General features: G+C 50.7%; 1 protein-coding gene across 2 annotated transcripts in view; it reads right to left on the bottom strand.

Moving 5' to 3' along the window:
* The window catches only part of FHOD1 (formin homology 2 domain containing 1), a 1,641,100-nt gene that overhangs the window by 279,829 nt on the left and 1,339,778 nt on the right, over positions 1-21,493 (bottom strand). For both annotated transcript variants that reach the window (XR_013603775.1, XM_078670473.1), the window contains exon 19: positions 8,470-8,660. Coding sequence is in view for 1 of the 2 variants with exons in the window: in XM_078670473.1 (XP_078526599.1) it covers positions 8,470-8,660 (191 nt within the window). In the remaining variant the exon portion in view is untranslated. The remainder of the gene's footprint in view (positions 1-8,469; positions 8,661-21,493) is intronic.

The following is a 21,493-nucleotide window of genomic DNA, read 5'->3' as shown; positions in this document are numbered from 1 at the left end:
CATGGATACCCAGGGAACCAGGATACCCACACCAGGAAGCCCGGGTGCATAGGTGCGAGAGGGTGTCAGAACCGCCCCTAGGAGCCAATGGAGGATCTAGGAAGTCTGGCGCTGCAGCATCTCGTGGACAAGTATGGTGGAATTCAAACATAGATTCTGGATGAGAAGTAGCTGAAATCAGAGAAGGACAGAGCCCAAACCACCCAGAGGTGTCCAGGAGGAGCAGAAGCACAATGCCACCACTTGTCAGAGCTACTTGCAGTAGCATGACGGTCTTGATGAAGCAGCTGTGGAGCCCAGGCGACGATACGGGAGACATTCATAAGCTGTCCCTCGACGGGTGAAGAGTGCAGGAAGGTCAGTGGCCGGCAGGTCCACAAACATGCCATGATAACCACAAGAGTTGGGTCCAGAGAAAAAAAGCTTGGATGAAGACCAGCAAGGTCTAGGAGACTAACCCAGCAGGTGTAAGTCAGGGCCAACCCTCAGCACACGGAAGAGCCAGCAGGAATCGTTGGAGCCCTCTCGAGGACCCTATGGCAGCACAGCCCCTCGAGGACACTGGCAGCAGGTACAACGAGTCGCAGGGAAGCCTCAGCAGCCAATGTAAGATGGAGGCCCATGAGACAGAGGATGCAGGCAGAACATCGTTTTTGGAGCGGACGATGCTGGAGGCTGGAGCTACTTTCGGGAAGAGAGCAAACAGGCCTTGGCAATGGCAGACATACACGGTGCACAGGGAGGTGGTTCAGGTCAGCTGGAGAGGGATTACAGTCGCCCAAGTTGCAGGGAAGACTGGTCAGGCCTCTGGGGAGCCAACAAACCACCACCTGTGTTGCAGAGCTGGGATGTGTATATGGGACAACAGGATAAGCAAACCAGTCATCGACGCAGAGGTGCCTGCATATGCAGTGAATTGACTCATTCACTCCAAGTGTGATTCTTTCTTGCTTGGATGCATGCAGAGTCCTTGCAGACTCAGAGGATGCATGCCAAGGAGTTGCAGAAACTTTCAGGAGAGGGGAGATGAAGTTGCAGCAGGAATCTTCCCAAGAGCAGTCTTGTCTTTGGTCCTGGCTCAGTCCAACAGCAGAAGAGCCTTCAGACAAAGCTTGATGAATCTTGACAAAGTCCAGGATGAATCTAAGGACCTACCCACATGGGAGCCTTTAAGTAACCCCCAAAAAGGGAGAAATACATCCTCTGCGGTGACCCACCTATCAGGGGAGGCCAGGGACACTACTCAGCTGGCCTAGCCAGTCAGATGCTTCCAGGAACCAAGATTCAGCATGACAGAATCTAGTGGCCACTTGGAGGAGCTCTGGGCACCTCTCTAGGGAGGAGCTAGACATGGGGATGGACACTCCCCTGTCCTTTGTGTAGTTCCGCGCCAGATGGGAGCCAAGGGCTCCTGAACTGGGCCGAACTGGTTTATGCATGGAGGGCACTAAATGTTCCTTTCAATGCAGTCAGATGGTGCTCAGAATACCCCCACCCTACCTAATTCTAAAGGAGAGGTGGTCACAGGAAATCCTTTGTTCAGCTTCTGCCTGCCTGAGTTAAGCACATCAGCAGGGGGGCAGGACATCGTCTAGGGCCAGCAGGAGCACAGGCAAGCAGGCAGGCCCTTTAAGGCTACAGAGGTAGGTATTGGGGGGGGGTCATCTCAGAAGCCCCCCAGTACATGTATCCTGCAACTAACACTGGAATCAGTGTAGTTGCATGATTCCAACATGTTCGATATGAAATATGACCAGGCGTGGGCAGCCATTATGTAGTTGGACATCTTGACTTGCCAGCGTCCACTGGACACCTAAAATGGCTGCCTTGCCCTTACAAAGAATGGGGTCCGGGGTTTGTAGGGGTACCTCTGCTCATGCAGGGATACCCACACACTTAGAGCTATGTACCCTGCCCTTGGACTCAATGACCTACCTTAGGGGTGACTTTTACCTTTAAAGTACAGTGATCGGGATACAAGGAAAACCTTATATCTAAAGTGAAACGTGCATGCACCATTTCATGCAGAATATGATGGCAGCTCTGCAGACACAGTTTGCATGGGCTACCATGGGTGGCATAATGCATGCTGCAGCCCATGGGAGACCCCTGGTATACCAATGCCATGGGTACCTCTGTATCATATACTAGGGACTTACAGTAGTAACCAAGTATGCCAATTGTGGGGTGTACAAAGTACTTACCAGCAAATTTAGAGGAGAGAGCACTGGGGTCCTGGTTAGCAGTATCCCAGTGAACTAGAGTCAAAACACACTCACACCAGGTAAAAAGTGAGGGTATCCATGCCAGAAAGATCCTACTTTCCTATAGATTCCCCCATTGATTTTCTCCTTGACCAGAGAAGTTTGGAATGGGAGCAGCTCTAAATCTAGCCTTGCGAGACCATCTAGCAGGTGTGTATGTGGCTCCACTGCGTGATGAGTTAATTTGTATGGATGGGTTTCTTGACAGGGTTGTGGTACCTCAATTGCTGGCAGAACAAAGGAAGAGCTTAGAGAAGGAGCTACAATTGTCGGGATTGCAAGAGACCCTCCGAGACATGGCTAGTGGGAAAGTCCAGGGGCCGGGTGGTCTTCCAGTGGAGTTTTTTCAGACGTACTCCGCAGATCTTCCTAAACTCCTGGAAATCCCACAGAAGGTGAAGTTGAATTGCATCTTACCTGACCATATGCGAGAGGCCCTAATAATTTTGCTACTCAAACCCAGTAAAAACCAGAAGGATCTCGGCTCGGCCAGCCCATTATCCGTTATTAACGCTGATTTTAAGTTGCTGGGGAAGGTCCTTGTAATGTGACTAGGCTGGGGGGGGGGGGGTTTAACCACTTGGCACACACATATCAGTGTGGCTTCATGCCCGGAAGGGGCACCTACATAAACTTGCGGAGCCTCTCACATATTATGCATGCCACCCGGGGGTCAAAGGAGGAGGCAGTGCTGGTGGCTTTAGACATAGAAAACGCTTTTGACACCCTCTCCTGGACATATCTTTGTGATATACTGCGGAGGATGGTGTTCGGCCCAAGATATTTATCCTGGGTGTGTCTCTTCTATACGGAACCCAGGGCGAGGACCTGTACTGGCCAAGTAGTGGTGGAGGCTTTTAGTACTGAAAGGGGTAGAAGACCGGGTTACCTGCTATCCCTGCAACTCTTCCTGCTCGACACGGAGACAGTGGCGGAGCTGTTGAGCATCGGCACTGGGCAGTTTTTAGGGCTCGCACTGCGACGCAATCGCGAAGCGATTGTCTCTGTGGAGCCTTATTGCAATCAGTTTTGCGTTCAAGGAGTTAAAGGGGAGAAAAGAGACTGTCACGCGCAGCCTGCCGGAATCGGATCACGTCGCGCGCATGAACACGCGCTCCGATTCCGGCAGGCTGATCCCCGTCACGCGCACGTAGACAGACACACACGCGGGCACACACACACACAGACACACAAGCACACACACGCCGCCCCCCCCCGCGGGCACACAGACACACGAGCACACACACGCCGCCGCCCCCCCCCGCACACATAAAGTGCCGATCTTGCCTTGTAATATCTTCCCATCACCCCAACAGCTTTCCACCTTTACCTCGGAAAACGCCTCCTCTGCGCCGTTCACCCGCAGACACAGCAGCAGGCAGCACAGCCCCAGCCTCCTCAGCATGGTTCCAGCCAGCAGCAGCAAGCAGCAGGACCGAGGCGCCTCCAGCCACATGGAAGGAAGAAGCGGCGCTCACGAGCGGACCGAGAGTCGACTGGAGGCTGAGGCCACACCCCCTCCTGCCCGCCAGATGAGAGACACCCTTGACCTGCTTCCGTCTCCCCCATCCCACAAAGCAGGTGTGGCCCGACTCTCCAAACACGGCTGTTTATTTCTCTTCCTCAGCAGTATTTTATTCTGGAAATAGTCGTAAAACCGCTGGTTAGGGCTCGCTGCGAAAAGAGCACTATAGCTGTCGGGTCAGCCGACAAACGAGGGGGGAACAAGAGCAGGCCACGCGCAAATTGAGATGCATGGCAGAGTCGGATTCCGACGCGCGCCTTGGGATTGGGTCGCGCGCGTCGGAATCCGACTCTGCCATGCGCCTTGTTTAACATTGTACCCCACTGCTAGGCATCTTGTTTATCAATACGTCCTTTTGGCATGCACACACTCTTTACATTAAATTTACAAAATTCAGCAAATAGTTGACTGCATCATTTGTAATATTTAAAATAATGGTCTTCTAAAATATGCCTCTCGAGGTCTGGCAACCGATTTAAATAATATGGGACAGGCGTCTCGAACTCCCGAGTCACATTCTTGCCCCGGACGCACAGAAACTACACTTCCCAGCACTATCACGTAGTGTAGGGGCGTGCGCATGCGTGAGATTGCGTCGCAACGCGCACAAGGCATGGTACACGCCCACCGCTTCTATTTACATGCTGGACATCCCGGTCCGCCGGCGCCGGCATCGTCGCGGCACACGAGAGAGGGGTAAAACTGGTGCCGGAGTCTCCCTACAAAACTGTAAGAGGCCGTGATGGGCCGTTTTGTCTCCATAGCTGAGAGTGTCTGTGAAATGGTACACCTGTGATTACTACTGAGAATGGGCGCTGTGTTGCCGCTACTATGATACAGAGTTGGGGACAACTTTTGTCCGTGCCTCCTCAGTATGCGATGGCGTGGTAAAGACACCCAATGGGTTGATTTGTAACAGTATAATCACATTTTAATATTTAACGAGTGTGAACACGGGGAGGGAGCAAGGAGTGCGCTGAGACTCGGGGAGGGAAGCCCCACCGGAGGGAGGGCCATCGAAGCATCTGCGGGGCTCGGACAGAAGGACCGTCCGGAGGGGGCCCAGCCATGGCGGACCGGCTAGGGGGCGACTGCCTCTCCCTGCTTAAGACCTTCAGCGTCCTGTTCTGGGTGAGGTGCAGCGCCGGCGTGTCTCACAGGGAGGAGGGAAGGATTGGGGGTACTTCCCAGGTGTCACGTGCCCCGCTACCAGCACCTATGTTCACCTATTCTGCCACCCAGCGGCTCACCAACCGCCGGCCCTAATGGCCCCACTGCCCTGCTTACAGCCGGCCTTATTACCAGTTCCTCCTGCATCCCGCCCCTCTCACCTGCCCTGCTTACAGCAATCTCCCCTCTCACCTGCCCCGCTTACACGTTGACCCTTTCACCTGCCATGCTTATAACCACCTCCTCTCCCCTGCCTACAACAATCGGCCCCTCTCCAGTGCCCTGCTTTGAACCACATCCTCTCACCTGCCCTGCTTACAGCAATCTCCCCTCTCACCTGCCCCGCTTACACGTTGACCCTTTCACCTGCCATGCTTAAAACCACCTCCTCTCCCCTGCCTACAACAATCGACCCCTCTCGCCAGCCCTGCTTCTAACCACCTTATCTTGCCTGCTCTGCTTATAATCGGCCCCTCTCCTCTGCCCTGCTTACATCCACCCCCCCTTCCCTGTTTACAACAACCGGCCCCTCTCCTCTGCTTCCAACCACCTCATCTCCCCTGCTTCCAACCACCTCCTCTCCCCTGCCTTCAACAATGGACCTCTCTTCGCTACCCTGCTTACAACCACCACCTCACTTGCCCTGCTTACAAACGGCACCTCTGCCCTACCCTGCTTACAGCCACCATCTCTCACTTGCCCTTACAAACGGCCCCTCTGCCCTACCCTGCTTGCAACCACCATCTCTCACCTGCCCTGCTTACAAACGGCCCCTCACCTCTGCTGACCTGACACCCACCCCCCTCGGGATGGCGCAGCCCTGCTTCCCAGCCAACGGCTCTTGCGCCTCAACCTCTCGGCATCACTCAGAGGCGCAGCGACCACTGGTGCAGCAGGTGCATTGGCACCTGGTCCCAAGCGGCGCATTAAACCCTGACAATCGCTTATTTTACTCCCGCCCCAGCAGTCGCAGGGCCCGTTTTCCATGTTTGCACCAGGGCCCGGGGCATAATCTCTACGGTACTTACCTGCACCAATACATTACCAGACTCGCCTCGCCTCCAAAGTGGACACCCCTCTCTTAAGCCAGTCAGTGCGCGTCGTGACTCGACGTCACAAGGTGCCAGTGGGTAAAGTAATGCCCTTTGGGGCAGGTAGTGTACCTTTGAAGCTGCACTGAACGAACACATTTGTTTAAATTAACAAGTGCGCAATTTTAATTTTGCACCCTTGTTTAACACGTACAAAAAAACCTTTAATCTATAGGATAGGTAGAGACAGGTTTTTCACACAATCTGGCTATGTTTAAAAATCTCACAGTCTCGCCCCACACTCCATCCCTCGCCCCACACTCCATCCCTCGCCCCACACTCCATCCCTCGCCCCACACTCCATCCCTCTCTCGCCCCTCCTCTATCTCTGCCCCCCTCTATCTCTCTCTCGCCCCCCCTCTATCGCTCTCTCGCCCTCCCTCTATCTCTCTCTCGCCCCTCCCTCTATCTCTCTCTCGCCCTCCCTCTATCTATCTATCTATCACCCTCACTATCTATCCTATCACCACAGCATCACTCAGGGGCACCACAACATCACTATGCGCTACCAAAATGCTTATAAGTACAACAGTAACTTGCAATATTATTATAATATAATATTATTGCCAACATTGCTTAGTATTTTGCAACAGCTATCATCTTGCAAATCATCTTTATACACCCATACAGACTTTGTTAAAAATTTAATGCAACACATTGTCATATACAATGGCAATAACTCAAACTTTAATGCTGCGAGACCTATTGCATTGCAAATGCTTGTTACAATATGCAAGCATATCTTGCACATCGAATGAAATATTGACGGACTTCCCTGAGGAACTACGAGAATCCAATGGTGCTGCTGGATCCGGGCTTCTATAGGGGCCTCATCTCTCAACTGCATGCTACCCTGAAGGGTGACAGGCAAATTGGCAAAACATCCGCCTATCTTCAGTGGGAAGGAGACCTTCATACCCCACTCAAAAATGTTGAGTGGAAACGTACGTGGGCACAGGTACAAGAAACTGCAAGTAACGCTAGATTTAAGTTGATGCAGGACTTACCTAACACCACATAGGCTCTATAGGGTTTAACCAAAAAGGCCAGCTGGCAGTATCAGATGTGGTGAGGTCCCCACAAATTTCACCCATGTGACATGGAGATGCCGCAACCTACTGGTCTCTGGAACTACGCATGATGGCCCTACTAACGGGGGATGAACCCGAATTGACAATCCAACATTGTCTCCTGGGCATTCTGCCACTTCCTAAGGAAGATAAGGAAATGAAGTACGGGTTTGCTCAATTGGCACTGGTGCTGGGCAGACGCCGTGTTGCTATTCATTGGGTGCAGGCGGCAGCGCTGAAGTGGGATAGGTGGAGAGTGGACTTGCTGGAGTGGGCGGTTGCAGATGAGGGTCGCATCAGGAGGGTTCCCACTGGTGAGCACATGTAGAGGGACTCGGCGATGTGAAATGATATGGTGTATAACTTGGGTGACGAAGTAGCGGTGGGGAGCTCGGCCCGGGGTCGAGAGCGACCGTGGTTCTGTCCCTCCCGGCGGCAGCCGACGGTAGATGGGTGTCTGCTGGATGGCTCCCCCGACCAGATGAAGGACTAGATAAAGGATGAGGGCTATGTCTGGTGTGTCTGGTTTTGCCGGTGGTGGTGAATGTGTGCTGACCCTTTCCCCTGCCCTCCTCCTCTGTTTCAATGGGATTCCTTTATTTTATTATTCTTATTTTTTAGACGTGGGATGCTTGCCTTCACCATGCACCCTTGGAGCCCCTCGTCACTCTCCCCCCCTGCCCTGCCCTTCCTGTGTTGCACAGAGATTCATATTTGCTATTTAATTGAAATTTGAGATGACCTGGAAGAGTTTCTGTATTTACACTGCAATTGTTCAGATTCCGGTCTTGAACCAGTGTATTTTATATTGGATGGTTTCTATTTTTGCAAAATGTTAAGAAAGATATATATTTTTTTTTAAAGAAGCAACTGAAGCTTATTTCACGTGTTAATGACTAAAGCTCTTTCATCCACTTTAGTTTTGCTGACTTAATTAGTGAATCCTTTTCAAAGTTTTAATAATCCTTTTTGATGTAATACTATGAATATTTGATGTAATATTGTATGTGCTTTTATGGATGTTTGTGCACTTCTGTATAAGGTTTGATGATGATGCTGATTAGTGAATCCTATAATACAGTGAAAAATAAATATTTTAAGGAAACTTTTGATAAGCAAAACAGACTGAAAATCATAAGCACACGTTTCCTGTTGTACCCAAAAAAGATTTCAGGAATTGATGGGCAAATCATGGCCATTTTTTTAAAATAAAAATTTAGCATTTTTAGCTACAAAGTGGCCTTCGAGCACAGTTAGAACACCGAATATATTACAGCACTCTGCAGAAATCTTTAACAGCTAAGTGCAAAAATAAATGAATAAACTAACATACACCTACAGAAACATACCTGTTTAGAATTCTCCTATGCACAATTTTTAGAATAACTATTTTTCCAGTGCAATGCTTTAAAAACTCTGTCATTTTTGTTCTGAGACCAGGTTTGCTGTCGTGCTTTGCTATCACCTTCAGACTATCCCAAGACATTCTGCATTTTCTCTCTAGTTGCAATAAATTGTTGGCTAATTCCTCAAATTCAATCTGAAAGAAAAGAAAAATGTTGAGGAATGTCAGAGGTTGGGATGGCAAAGGCATACAAACGAGAAATTGAAGAACAGCAGAACAAAACAATTGTGCACAATGCCACAATAGTGTCATGTACACTTTCTTTTTTTTCTTATAACCCCTGATTTTACTAGTCAGCCCTATGCCGGGAATTGGAAACTACACACTGCAGCCCTGATTGCCTTAAATAACAAACCACATTTCTAGTCTTCTAGCACAACATTACATTTTTAAATTGAATCTTTTAACTGCAGATTTATGTTCTATTGTTCCAGCTCTCTTCTTACACTATGCTGCTACTCGAATATTTTTTAGAGTGCCAGGGCAACCAGAGGTTACTGGGCTCAAAGTTTAACATTTAAGACTTTTTTTTATATCTAGTGGCCTGGGGGTTATTTGACTGCTGGGCCAGAAACTGGGCACGAAGGACACCGTTTTAGCACTGTAAGAAATTGGATTATTCATTGCCATGGGGAGCGGGGTAACAGAAACACTACTCAAGCAAAAACTAAAAACCTTGCCACGATGAAACACAACCGCCACTAAATTAAACTGTGCTTGACCCCCTGATAGCATGGCACTAAAGCAGTCAGGCTTAATTTAGAGGTAATGTTTAGGTATTTATGCAGCACACAAACAGTAAGAAAGTGAAAACACAAGAAAATTAAAATCCTAAACCAATTTAGAAAATAGAGTTAAAAAAAATAACAGTAAAACAAATTAAATCCAATTAGTAAAAATTAGTAAAACAGGAGTTATGAATTTATAAAGATTTCGGTTCAATTGAGCACCTAAAAGATGAAGGCACCAACCGCAGGGATCTGGCTGCACAAGACCTGGGCAAAGTCATAAGTTAAGGCCAACAGTGATAGAGACTGTGTCAGATATATGAGGTGGGTTGGGCCCAGTCTCGGCTTATCTTCGGACATAGAACACTTCAGGAGAAGATAAGAGTTCAGCGGGGCAAGGCAGTAGGCTGCATCTGAGAGGGCGCTGTCAGAGTGCTGCTGGAAAAGGTCTTGGTGAACCAGTCGACGATGGCGGGTAAAAGCTTCGAGTGGGAAAAGCTGAATTTCCAGGCCGAGGAGGTGACTCATCAATGGGGAGTTTGTCACCACTTAGCAGAATTAAGATTTTTACCTTCAGACTCGGACAACTTTTTGGAAGTCGAAAACCTCCAGCGGGACAAGACTGCAAACCATACTCAAAAAGGCTTCACAAGGCTGGATGCCATTGTTCAGACATCCCAATGAACAGGATTTGCTGATATGGAGAACGTGACCAGGGCTACTACAAAGTCAGGCTGACCTGTGATGCAACTTGGGCAGATCAGCTGCCAGGTAGGTCCCGGTCTTCTGTTGGTTCTTCTGGTACTTTTGGGTATACATTTTTTTAAGCTCCAACTTTAAGGGTTAGGCGGGAACAGCACTTATAACATCTCTTTCAAGGGTCCAGCAGCTAGGGGCACCACTTGAGGGTTAGAATTCACACCTGCAGAGGTCAGGTACAGGGTTCAAGGTCGCTGGATCTTGTTATGCCCTGTACCTCACACAGGAGGGCAGTCAACTAACCATTGGAGTCACTCTGGTAGTCCTGGTTTCAAGCAGCAAAAAATGCCTCAAGCCGAGCCGGACTGGCCGTAGCGGGCACCGGGCAATCCCCCGGTGCGCCGCACGGGTGTGGCCCGGTTTGGGGCCCCTGGGGGCCGTTTTGTTACAGGGCCTTTTTTGAAGCATAGCTGCAAAATCAGCCCTGTAACAAAATCGTCAGGAAACCTGGCCTGGGAAAGAGCTCGGCGGCACCCACAACCCCCCGAGTGGGGGAAATTGGGGGGGCAGGGGGACCGGCCGAGCATTTTGCCAGGGCCGGTTTTGGTTCCCAGTCCGGCCCTGGCAGCACGGCAGTCATATGGTAGCAGCAGCATGGCTGTCTTCTGAGGAACAAGGCAGGCTTCAAGCAGCATGGTGTACCTCTGGAGGTCCAAGCAGTGCTTCTGAAGTCTCCCACTGGTCCAGAAGTGTACTGAAGAGTTGGTCTTAGGGTCCAATATTTATACTTGGTGCCAGTATTTGAAGCTGAGGGACATAATGGCTAGTCCCACATCTGCTCTGAAAAGTTCTTCCCTTTACCTGCCAAGGCTTTAAGTACTTTGGGGTAACAAAAGAGTTTTTTTCGGTTTATTTTGGTCTGTGCTGTAGGCAGCCCTTTGAAATGTAAGTGGGGCAGAGAACAGCTATGTCCCAACCATCCTGGCAGTATGTCCCATCCTCAGCAAAATAAACAATTGATGGGACGGAATACTGGACAATGCAAACATTCACCCCCAGTCACAAGGATCTGCATTCACCCCCAGTCACAACGATCTGCATTCACTCCCAGTCACAAGGATCTGTGTTTAATCCATCAATATTTTGCTCACCACCCCAGTTTGGACCCACCCACATGCAAATCAGCCTTGACCCTGTTCCATGTGGGAATAGTACAGCCCGAACTGCCAAGCCAGGTTCTCCCTGGACTGGAAACAAGAATCCTGGGACCTGTTTTAGGGCATCACCCATCATCAGCCAGGCTAGCTTGAATCCAGTGGTGTAGGGAGCACAAGACCTACGTCTGGGCATACCCTTCCCACTTAGGGCGACATATGCAAAAGAAACAATTGATGGACGGAATGCTGTGTTATAGGGATTCTGGACATACACAGCAATATGCGCAGGAAAATGGGACCTCGGTCAATAGGGACTGACTAGCTATAATGTCTCACTCACTCTCCTACTCAAAAACGGAGAAACCAATGATTAGACATACCAGAATACAACACTCCTGGATCTCTCAGGAATCGCGGTAACAAGACACACCTTTTGGCTCACACTCCCATACTTGTCCACAATATGATCTGACAGACACGAGGATAGTTTAAAATATTTATTTTAACTAACATGCTCTAAAATGCAGTATACGTGCCACAAATAGCAGCAAAATGCATAATATCAATACAGTTAGCATTGCAACAAGGTCATATATCATAAAGGGAGATGTCATTTTATAAAGACAGTGGATAAAGGACTAACCACCCTCCCCTTGGTAAGCAGAAGTATTATTTATATCATAGAAGATTTCTGGGCTTTGTCAGCAGACCCCGTACCTCAGCCCAGAGATCATATTTCTACATCACAGGTGCATGTTACTCTTCTCCCTGGAAAGCTCCCTCTCCAATTGTGTGTTACCTAAACATGCATCCCCATAATATCAAAGTACGAGCCTCCAGCAAAAACAGCTGCATTGGTATGCTTTGTCTAAGTGTTAGGGCCAGACCAGAACAGATTAACAAGAGTCAGTATTTAGCAACCGTGCTCACAATGTTCAGCCTAAACTCTAGGAACAGGCAGAGAATGAGCACAGCAGAGAGTCCTCGTGTGGAAGGCATAAACAGAGTCTTGTAAAAATAAAGACATGTAGTGTCGTGCGCAAAAGCAGCATCAGGACTACCGGGCTCATGCAAACCTAAAGATGTCGACAATGACTCTAGCGGCCAAGTGACACCCTCCCCTTGGCCAGGCTTTAGTGCAAAGACAAACAAGTTTCAAAGATAAGCAGAACCAAAGTGCATTACAGTCCATCTAAATTGAGCCAACCAAAAAGGGACCAATTAAATTTTTTTAAAAGATATATATATATATATATATATGTGTGTGTGTGTAGTTAAGTCAGAAAATTCCAAAAAGAATGCACGCACTCTAGAATGCTAGGTGCTGCAAAAGGGCACCACTGTCATTAAGAAAAAAGAGAGATGCCATCCAATTCAGCAGAGCGAATGAACATTCATGTTCCTCGTAATCTAGTGCATACAGCTGCAGAATAGGGCAACTTGTGTGATATTCAATGAAACTCTCCTGCAAGAGGCGCTGGGCAGCCTCACAGGTATTCCAACATGCCAACATCACCAGTACAGTCCTGGTCATGGGCCACCAAGGGACCCACCAACAGATCATAATCTGGGTCAGTGCTTGGTGTGGAGAGGCAGACATCCAAGGCCCAATAGAAAGGGCACCGTCGGCAATGGAACACAGTTTGCACACAAGTGAAGTTAGCGAAGCGACAGGTAAGCCCATAGCTCACACTCAATGTTGCCAATGGCAAGCATCCAAAAAGATGCTGCATTCGTTCACGGTATAGTCGCCATAGGTCTGGTGTGTCCAAGACCACAGGATGGACATCCACTGCGTAACAGGAGTAGAAGAACCAGCACACACCAATAAGAGCATAAGTGGAAAACTTCAGAAGGCGCTGGAAAAAATAGAATGTATAAAGGCTAGTATTACTCCAAAAATCATCTGAAAAGATGAAACGGGCCGGAGCCTACAAGTTTAGAAAAATGTGCAAGGCCTTCACTATCAGACGCATGAATGATTTGATGAATCAGTTCCCCAAAATGTAGTGGGAGATTCGTATTCAGCAGTGACTAAATTTCACTAGATGTTCTAGCTACCTGTAATTCGAAGGTCTCTCGAGCAGAAGTGAGAGCAACTTCTTGTTGAAACAATAGCGCTTTGAGTGTGCTTAGTTGAAGTCTGTTTTCAAAGTGGGAATGGAAGGCCACAGTGAGTTATCTACAATCCCATGCGGGGGGAGGAAAAAAGAACATTGCTGCAACGAGTAACTCTTTCAGAAATAGCTACTATATATGGAATGCCTGGCCATAACCCGCAGCAGTTGTAGTTATTTAGGGTAAGATAACTACCCGTTAGAAAGCAATGTGAACATGGAAATTATTGACGGGACTGGTGTTCCTTTTAGAAAACAGGCCAAACTGGGTGCTGATACATTGTATGCGCCGTGAAGCTGTACTTGTGTACAGACAAACGCATGTCCTACAGTAGAATCACAGTCCTCCCTGTCAGGAAAACTTCTTTATCTTCACGTAGTCAGTGAAACGTATACGGTAAAGACCACATTTCGTGTAGAAAGGTACTACCCAGGGTTTCAAATCTTTCGATAGGATAATGTTCAATACATGCACTAAATTGAAAGAGGGAAAAGGGCAAAGAAATAAGCCCATTTATTAACCATACCGAGGAATCGGTCTCTGCTATTGAAAATGGTAGTTGTTCCAACTTCTCAATATGTAACAAGGTGTAGGTTGAATCTTTCATGGGCATACGTTTTTGTTTATCAGTTAAATTAAATGGCAAAAACAGGGCAGTTGTGTTCAAATAGTCCCAAGGCACTTTCCCATTTTTCAATGTTTGCAAAGTCCAGCCAAATTGAATTACAGAGCGCAACTGATTTTGACCATGATACAAAACAAATGCATCATTCTGCACAATGTCAATAACAGATGAAACAATATTGTCCAAAGTGTAAATATGAGAAGACAAAGTATTAATGCTGTTGTCTACCACAACCAAAACTTTACGCAAGTTGTTTTGATCTACTTGACGCAACCTGAAAGCTGCTTCCATTTGTGACAGCTTCCAGATTTCTTTATGTGCTGCATTTGCAAAACGTTTCAGACTAGGTGCCCTGGGACCTAAAAGGAAATCTGCCATTTCAATGTCTCCATTTAAACGTGAGAGGTGTTGTTTCACAGATGATAACGATGACTTTTCCAACCACTGTTGACACAATTTACCCACAGAATATAGAGTAACTGTATGTGTTTGTGGAAAGCGAGGGTCAGGTCAACTGAGCATAAACCCCCTGGTTGAATTTGAAAAATGCAACTGGCAAGCATTAATATTGAGCGGCCATATTAACCATCCCAAGGGAGTAATAGCGGAGGAATTAAAGGTACCATTGTGGATCATACTGTGTAAGTCCTCTAGCAGTCGTCATAAGCTGCAAATGACGGGAATGAAGGAGAATTGAAATCTTTAGCAGTAGCCAAATCAAAACATGTAGTTTGCTGCACAGTCTGATTCAGGAACAACAGCTTTACGGTATCAAACACGCACGATGCAGTGATTCAGTTCCCTGCATCTTCCAATTTTTGGTATCCAATCGGATGAAAAATCAAACGTGTCTTTCCAATAATCATAACCTTTTAAGCATAAATCGGTTATAAAAGTCGAAGAATATACAAATTTAGTATGGATCAGCATGCATTTAGTTTATGATAATAGGATCTCAGGTCAGATATATTATATCCAGCACAGTAGACTAACCTATTTTTCTGTTTTTGCGAACTACCTTGAAATGGGGCAGGACAATGTTTCCATTGCGTATAATTAATCTGATTACAGACTGTGTTTGACGTATGTAACAAAATGATGAAACAGACAAAATCAGCAGAATTGGCAGAATTCAAAGACAAATCCTCAGTTTCAAAAGCAGTGTAATAGTTTAAATCTGAATAGAACGAATGTACGGCATCAACATCCCAATCGTCGGAATGCAGTCCAGGTGTGATGACGTCACCTGAAACCCGAAATACATATGGCATTCGAATCGTCTCTATTGGGCCATATATTTCGTATTGAACTTCATCCTAAACAACGCCATCAACCACTGGCACAGCAGAAATGTTAACATGTGATTGATCCCTTTTCATTATATGAGATGAGATGTGTGGGGCCAAAACACCATCAACCAAATGTACATCAGAACGCTCAGGTAAGTAATGACAATTATTCAAAAGGAAAAAGAGTCACAAATCCAATCCACATGAAGAGAAACACCATTGTAAGTACAATCCAAATGTAGGCCCAAGGAAGAACCAGATGCACAAGTTACTACTTGTGTAACGATATATCTGTAAGAGACATTAGTTAGTGATCGATTCCTTACCTTAGAATATCCCCAGGCGTCAGACTGGATCCGGACATTTTTGCGTAGCAATACCCCTGCGCGTCGGTAGGCGACGTCTGCGGCTCCGCGTCCGTCGTTGGCGTCGTTAGCGCCGGAATGACGTCGGAGTACTTAGACGCCGCCCATGCGCGCTGACGTCAGTTCTGATACACAGCTTTTCCGCGCCAGATACGCAGAGCCATGATAGAACCAACACTGGTGCCAAGAAACTAGGGCCCTGAAAGGGGATGACCTTAACCCTAGATATTGGTTCGCAGAACGGGGAGGATGGGTGGGTCGGTAAGGAATCTATCACTAACTAATGTCTCTTACAGATATATCGTTACACAAGTAGTAACTTGTGCATCTGAAAGAGACACGTTAGTGATAGATTCCTTACCTTAGAATAGATACCCCAGCAATACCAACCCCGGTGGTGGGTCTGCGAACCAATAATCACACCAGAAAGTCCTGGAGGACGGAACCGCCAATGAAGCCATCCCTCCGGACTTGACTGTCCAGGCAGTAGTGTCTTGCGAACGTGTGCAGCGAGGCCCACGTAGCTGCCTGGCAAATGTCCTGTAAGGGCACTCCCCGGCCCAGGGCAGTTGTAGTCGCCGTGGCCCGGGTGGAATGAGCCCTCAATCCAACAGGGGGCTCCTTCTTAGCCAAGGAGTAACATGCCTGGATACACAAGATGATCCACCGGGAGATGGTCCGCTTGTGTACCGCCTTCCCCTTCTTACCACCCACGTAGCCAACCAAAGAGTTGGTCATCCACCCGGAACTGGCGTGTGCGATCCAAATAGAATGAGAGCGCACGTTTTGGGTCCAGACGGTGGAGCCGCTCTTCCTCTTTAGAGGGATGCGGAGGCGGAAAGAAGGTTAGCAAGGTGATGGACTGCCCAATGTGGAAGGCTGAGACAACCTTGGGCAGGAAAGATGGCTTGGTACGCAACACAACCTTGTCCGGATGGACAGAAAGGAAAGGTGGAGTACAAGAAAGGGCCTGGAGCTCACTCACTCTCCTGGCAGAGGTGATGGCAACCAGGAAAGCAGTCTTTAGAGTCAGAAGACGAAGAGGACATTTGTGAAGTGGCTCAAAGGGAGCGCACATCAGGAAGGTAAGAACAAGGTTCAAGTCCCACTGGGGCATCACGAAGGTAACAGGAGGGAACATGTGCGTGATGCCCTTAAGAAAACGATTTACAATAGGGGACTTGAACAAAGAAGGCTGATCAGGTAGCCTTAAGAAGGCAGAAAGGGCAGAAAGGTAGCCCTTGACAGTGCCCAGAGCAGAGCCTTGCTGGGCAAGAGAAAGGAGGAAGAGGAGAACCTCAGAAAGGGGGGCAGAGAGTGGATCCACAGCCTTTGCTGTGCACCATGCCACAAATCTGTTCCACCTGCAGGCGTATACCGACTTTGTGGAGGGACGCCTGGCTGCCAGAATGACATTACAGACTTCGGGAGGCAAGTCAAATGGCCTCAACTGTCGCCGCTCAATCTCCAAGCTTGTAGGTGGAGACTGGACAGGTTCGGGTGGAGGACCGTCCCCTGCTGCTGCGACAGAAGGTCCTCCCGAAGGGGCAGACGAATCGGGGGATCTACTGACATGCTGAGTAGCTCGGGATACCAGTATCTTCGTGCCCAGTCCGGAGCCACAAGGATGACTTGGGCCCGGTCGCGCCTGATCTTCTTCAGCACTCTGGGCAGAAGTGGTATAGGCGGAAAGGAGTACAACATACCGCAACTCCACTCGCGACGAAAAGCGTCTCCGAGCGAGTGCCGCCTTGGAAATTCCAACGCGCAGAATTGATGACATTGCGCGTTCTCTTCGGTGGCGAATAGATCTAACCAAGGCTCTCCCCATTGCTGAAAGAGGCCTTGCGCCACGTCCGAGCTCAGACGCCATTCGTGATCCATCATGCACCGACGGCTGAGTTCGTCCGCCCTGGCATTCAGAGAACCTGCCAGGTGTTGAATCACCAAGGTCATACCCTGACTTTCCAGCCACTGCCAGAGGCGCAGAGCCTCCTGGCATAGGGTCCACGACCCCACCCCGCCCTGTTTGTTGCAGTACCACATGGCGGTGGTGTTGTCCATGAACACCTGCACTACACTCCCCCGGACAGAGGGGAGGAATGCCTTCAGCGATAGACGAATCGCCCATAACTCCAACAGGTTGATGTGGAGCCGGGCCTCCGCCGGAGACCAGAGTCCTCTGATCTCCGCCTCTCTCATGTGGCCACCCCAGCCCTGGAGGGACGCGTCCGTCACAACTACGTGCTCCGGGTGGGGTAGGGAGAGGGACCTGCCACTGACCTAATCGCGGTCCGTGAGCCACCACTGCAACTGTCTTGCAGTGCCCTCCGAGATCAAGAAGTGATCGGACAAGTTGCCCTGATGCTGGGCCCACTGAAACTTCAGGTCCCACTGCAGAGCCCGCATCCGCCACCGGGCGTGACGCACCAGTAGGATGCAGGAGGCCATCAGCCCCAGAAGCCGCAGCGTAAACCTGACCGAGACTCGGGATAAAGGCCAAAAGATGGGAATCAGAGCCTGAATATCCCGAACCCGCTGTTCGGGAGGGTAAACCCGAAACTGCGCCGAGTCTAGAACCGCTACGATGAAGAGGAGCTTCTGAGAGGGACACAGGTGCGACTTCGGCACATTGATGGAGAACCCCAGCAAATGCAGGAGGTCGGCCGTAGTCTGGAGGTGGTTGACGACTGTTTGGGGCAAGCCCGCCTTTATTTATTTATTCAAAGTTTTATATAGCGCGAACAAGATCCTTACAGATATCAGAGCGCTTCACAAAGACAGGGTAGGGGAATGAAACAGAGGTAATGGGAGCAGTATAAAGGTCATTAACATGGTAGGATAATAATAACATACATAAAGCATATCAATATACAATCAGGTAAACAAGTAAACATTTAACATTTAACAACCAGTCGTCGAGGTAGGGGAAGACTGACACCCCTAACCTGCGCAGATGAGCTGCGACCACCGCCATCACCTTCGTGAACACCCGTGGGGCGCTGGTAAGGCCAAAGGGGAGCACGGTAAACTGAAAATGCTCGTGGCCTACCGTGAACCGCAGGTAACGCCGGTGGGACGGCAGGACGGGGATGTGAAAATAAGCGTCCTGCAAGTCCAACGCTACCATCCAGTCTCCGGGGTCCAGGGCAGCTAAGACCTGAGCCAAAGTCAGCATCTTGAACTTCTCTTGACGGAGGAAGCCGTTGACGTTCCGTAGGTCCAAGATCGGGCGCAGGCCCCCCTTGCCCTTCTTGGGCACCAGAAAGTAGTGGGAGTAACATCCACACCCTACTTCTGGCCCAGGAACGCGCTCGATGGCCCCCTTGGCCAAGAGGGCCGTGACTTCCTCTTGCAGAAGTTGCAAGTGATCCCCCGACACGCGGTGGAATTGCGGTGGCATGGCTGGAGGGGTCGCCTCGAAGGGAAGGGAGTAGCCCCTTCGGACGATTTGCAGCACCCACTTGTCCGATGTGACAGTGCGCCAGTGGAAGTGGTGATGGCGAACCCTCCCTCCCACAGGCGTCACATGGGCCTGAAAGCTCGGACTAGGAAGGTTTGGAGGCAGGTGCTGCGGAGGGAGGTGTGGACTGGCCTCGCCGCTGACCCCGACCGCCGCCGCCTCGGCGGTTTCCACGGCCGCCACCGCGCTGCTGGGTATTCTGCGGTGCGTGGCTGGCAGCACGTGTGGGGACGCCCCTTCCGTGGCCACGAAAGGAGCGAAAGGCACCCGATTGCTGGCGCGTGGTCGAGAGACCTAAGGACTTGGCCGTAGCCCTGGAGTCCTTAAAGCGCTCCAGCGCATAGTCTGCCTTGTCGCCAAAAAGGCGACGGCCATCGAACGGCATATCCAGGAGGGTGGCCTGGACATCGGCCGAGAAATTGCCGGACCTCAACCAGGCGTGGCGTCGAACCGCCACCGTCGTTGCCATCGCCCTGCCCAGTGAGTCCGTGGTATCCAGTCCACACCGGATAGAGTATCGTGCCGCATCTCGACCCTCCACAAGGGCTTGGGCGAGTTTAGCCCGGACCTCCTCCGGGCATTGTGGCAGCACGTCCGCGACTGTGTCCCACAGGGTGTGGGTGTAGCGGCCCAAGAGACACGCGGTGTTGACAGACCGCAGTCCCAAACTCAGGGACGAGAACACTTTCTTTCCGAACTGTTCGTATCTCTTGGATTCCCGATCGGGCGGGGCCGACGGGAATGCGGTCTGGGAAGTGGAGGCCTGGATAACCAGGCTCTGGGGTGGGTGGACAAAAAGCAAGGGTCGCCCGGAGCCGGGCGGTAGCGTCTGGCCACGTTCCTATCCACAGGCGGACCTGTGGCGGGTTTGGACCAAGTGCCCACAAGAACGTCACATAGGGCTTCATTAAACGGCAGCAGAGGCTCGCTGGAGCTTGCCTGCGGTTTAAGAACCTCAGTGAGGAGGTTAGTCCTCACGGCCGCGACGGGGAGCTCCAGGCCCAAGGCCTTGGCTGCCCTCATCAACACTACGCTGTAAGCAGCCCCCTCCTCCGTAGCCACGGTGGGAGGGAAGACAAATCCAGTGTCTGGCGAGGTGTCAATACCACTGGCCTCCCCAAGCTCATATGTCCAGTCCTCCTGTGACTGGCAATCCTGTGCCAGAGGGTCCTCAGACCCCTCCCAATCACCTCCGTCATCAGTCTCCTGTAATCCAGGGTCAACAGACTGGGCCTCCTCATGGAAATAGAAATCTCCAAAGGCCGTCGGAAGCGGCGCCCAACGGCGCCGTTCCGACGCCAGAGTCGGACCGAAGGGAAGATTGGGGACGGCGTCCACAATGGGCGCCGGGGGCGACACCCTCGGGGCCGGCGCCGGTGAGGTCTACCGGCGACGACCCGGATCCGGAAGCCGATCCGTTGAGGTCCCGCGGCGCCGGGACCGAAGTCGCCGGCGGCGCCGGGGCCGAAGCACCCGGCGGCGTCGGGGCCGAAGCACCCGGCGGCGGCGGGGCCGAAGCGCCCGACCCGCTAGGGCCTCCAGCCGGGACCGCTGGGCCCGGAGGCCCTGTGGGGCCCGGCCGAGGAGGGAGGGACTTCATGGCCATGAGGTACCGCTCGACCTCCTCCGGCGTCGCGCCGTGCCCAGGGACCCGAAGGTGTGGGGCAGGCGGCGACGCTTGCGACTCTCGCGGAGCCGCGTGGGCGATGTCGCCCGAACCCCCGGCCGCATCGTGCGAGCGTCGGGGTGGGTCGGAGGAGCGATGATGCCGCTCCGACCTCTCATGCCTCTTACCTGAGGACTTGGATCCCGACGACCGATGTCCACTCCCGGAGCTGCGAGGACTCCGACCCCGCGACCGGTCCCTCGACCTCCCGTTGGACCGGGACCTGGAACGGCGCGGGGCCGACTGCCGGGGCTCGAGTCGCTTGCGGGACCGCTCCCGCCTAGCCTTCGACGTCAGGGCCCGGCAGTCGGAGCAGGTGCGGTCGTCGTGGTCGAGGCCTAAGCACTTCAGGCACCGGCGATGGGGGTCCGTAACCGACATCAGTCGGTCGCACTTCGAACAGGGTTTGAACCCGGGCATCCCTACCGGCACCGATAGACTCGAGGACTCAAGAAAAAAAGGATCGAAAAAGATCAAAAAGTTTAGTCAAAAAATGACTAGGGGTAGAGCTTCTCCGGATCTGCGCTAGCTGGCGCGGAAAAAAGAAGAACTGACGTCAGCGCGCATGGGCGGCGTCTAAGTACTCCGACGACGTCATTCTGGCGCTAACGACGCCGACGACGGACGCGGAGCCGCAGACGACGCCTATCGACACGCAGGGGTATTGCTACGCAAAAATTTCCGGATCCAGTCTGACGCCTGTGGATATTCTAAGGTAAGGAATCTATCACTAACGTGTCTCTTTCAGATACAAAACCAAGAAAAGAAAATGAAAAATTTATTGTGGGGTTCCTCCGTAGTAGAATTTGATTAAGAGGACAATGAAGGTAAAGAAAAGTTGTCTCTTTCCATGTAATA

This window comes from Lissotriton helveticus, chromosome 12 (assembly GCF_964261635.1).
Source record: "Lissotriton helveticus chromosome 12, aLisHel1.1, whole genome shotgun sequence".
In the NCBI taxonomy this organism is placed as follows: domain Eukaryota; kingdom Metazoa; phylum Chordata; class Amphibia; order Caudata; family Salamandridae; genus Lissotriton; species Lissotriton helveticus.
The sequence above is the reverse complement of the archived record's forward strand: the minus strand, read 5'-3'. Positions and strand labels throughout refer to the sequence as shown.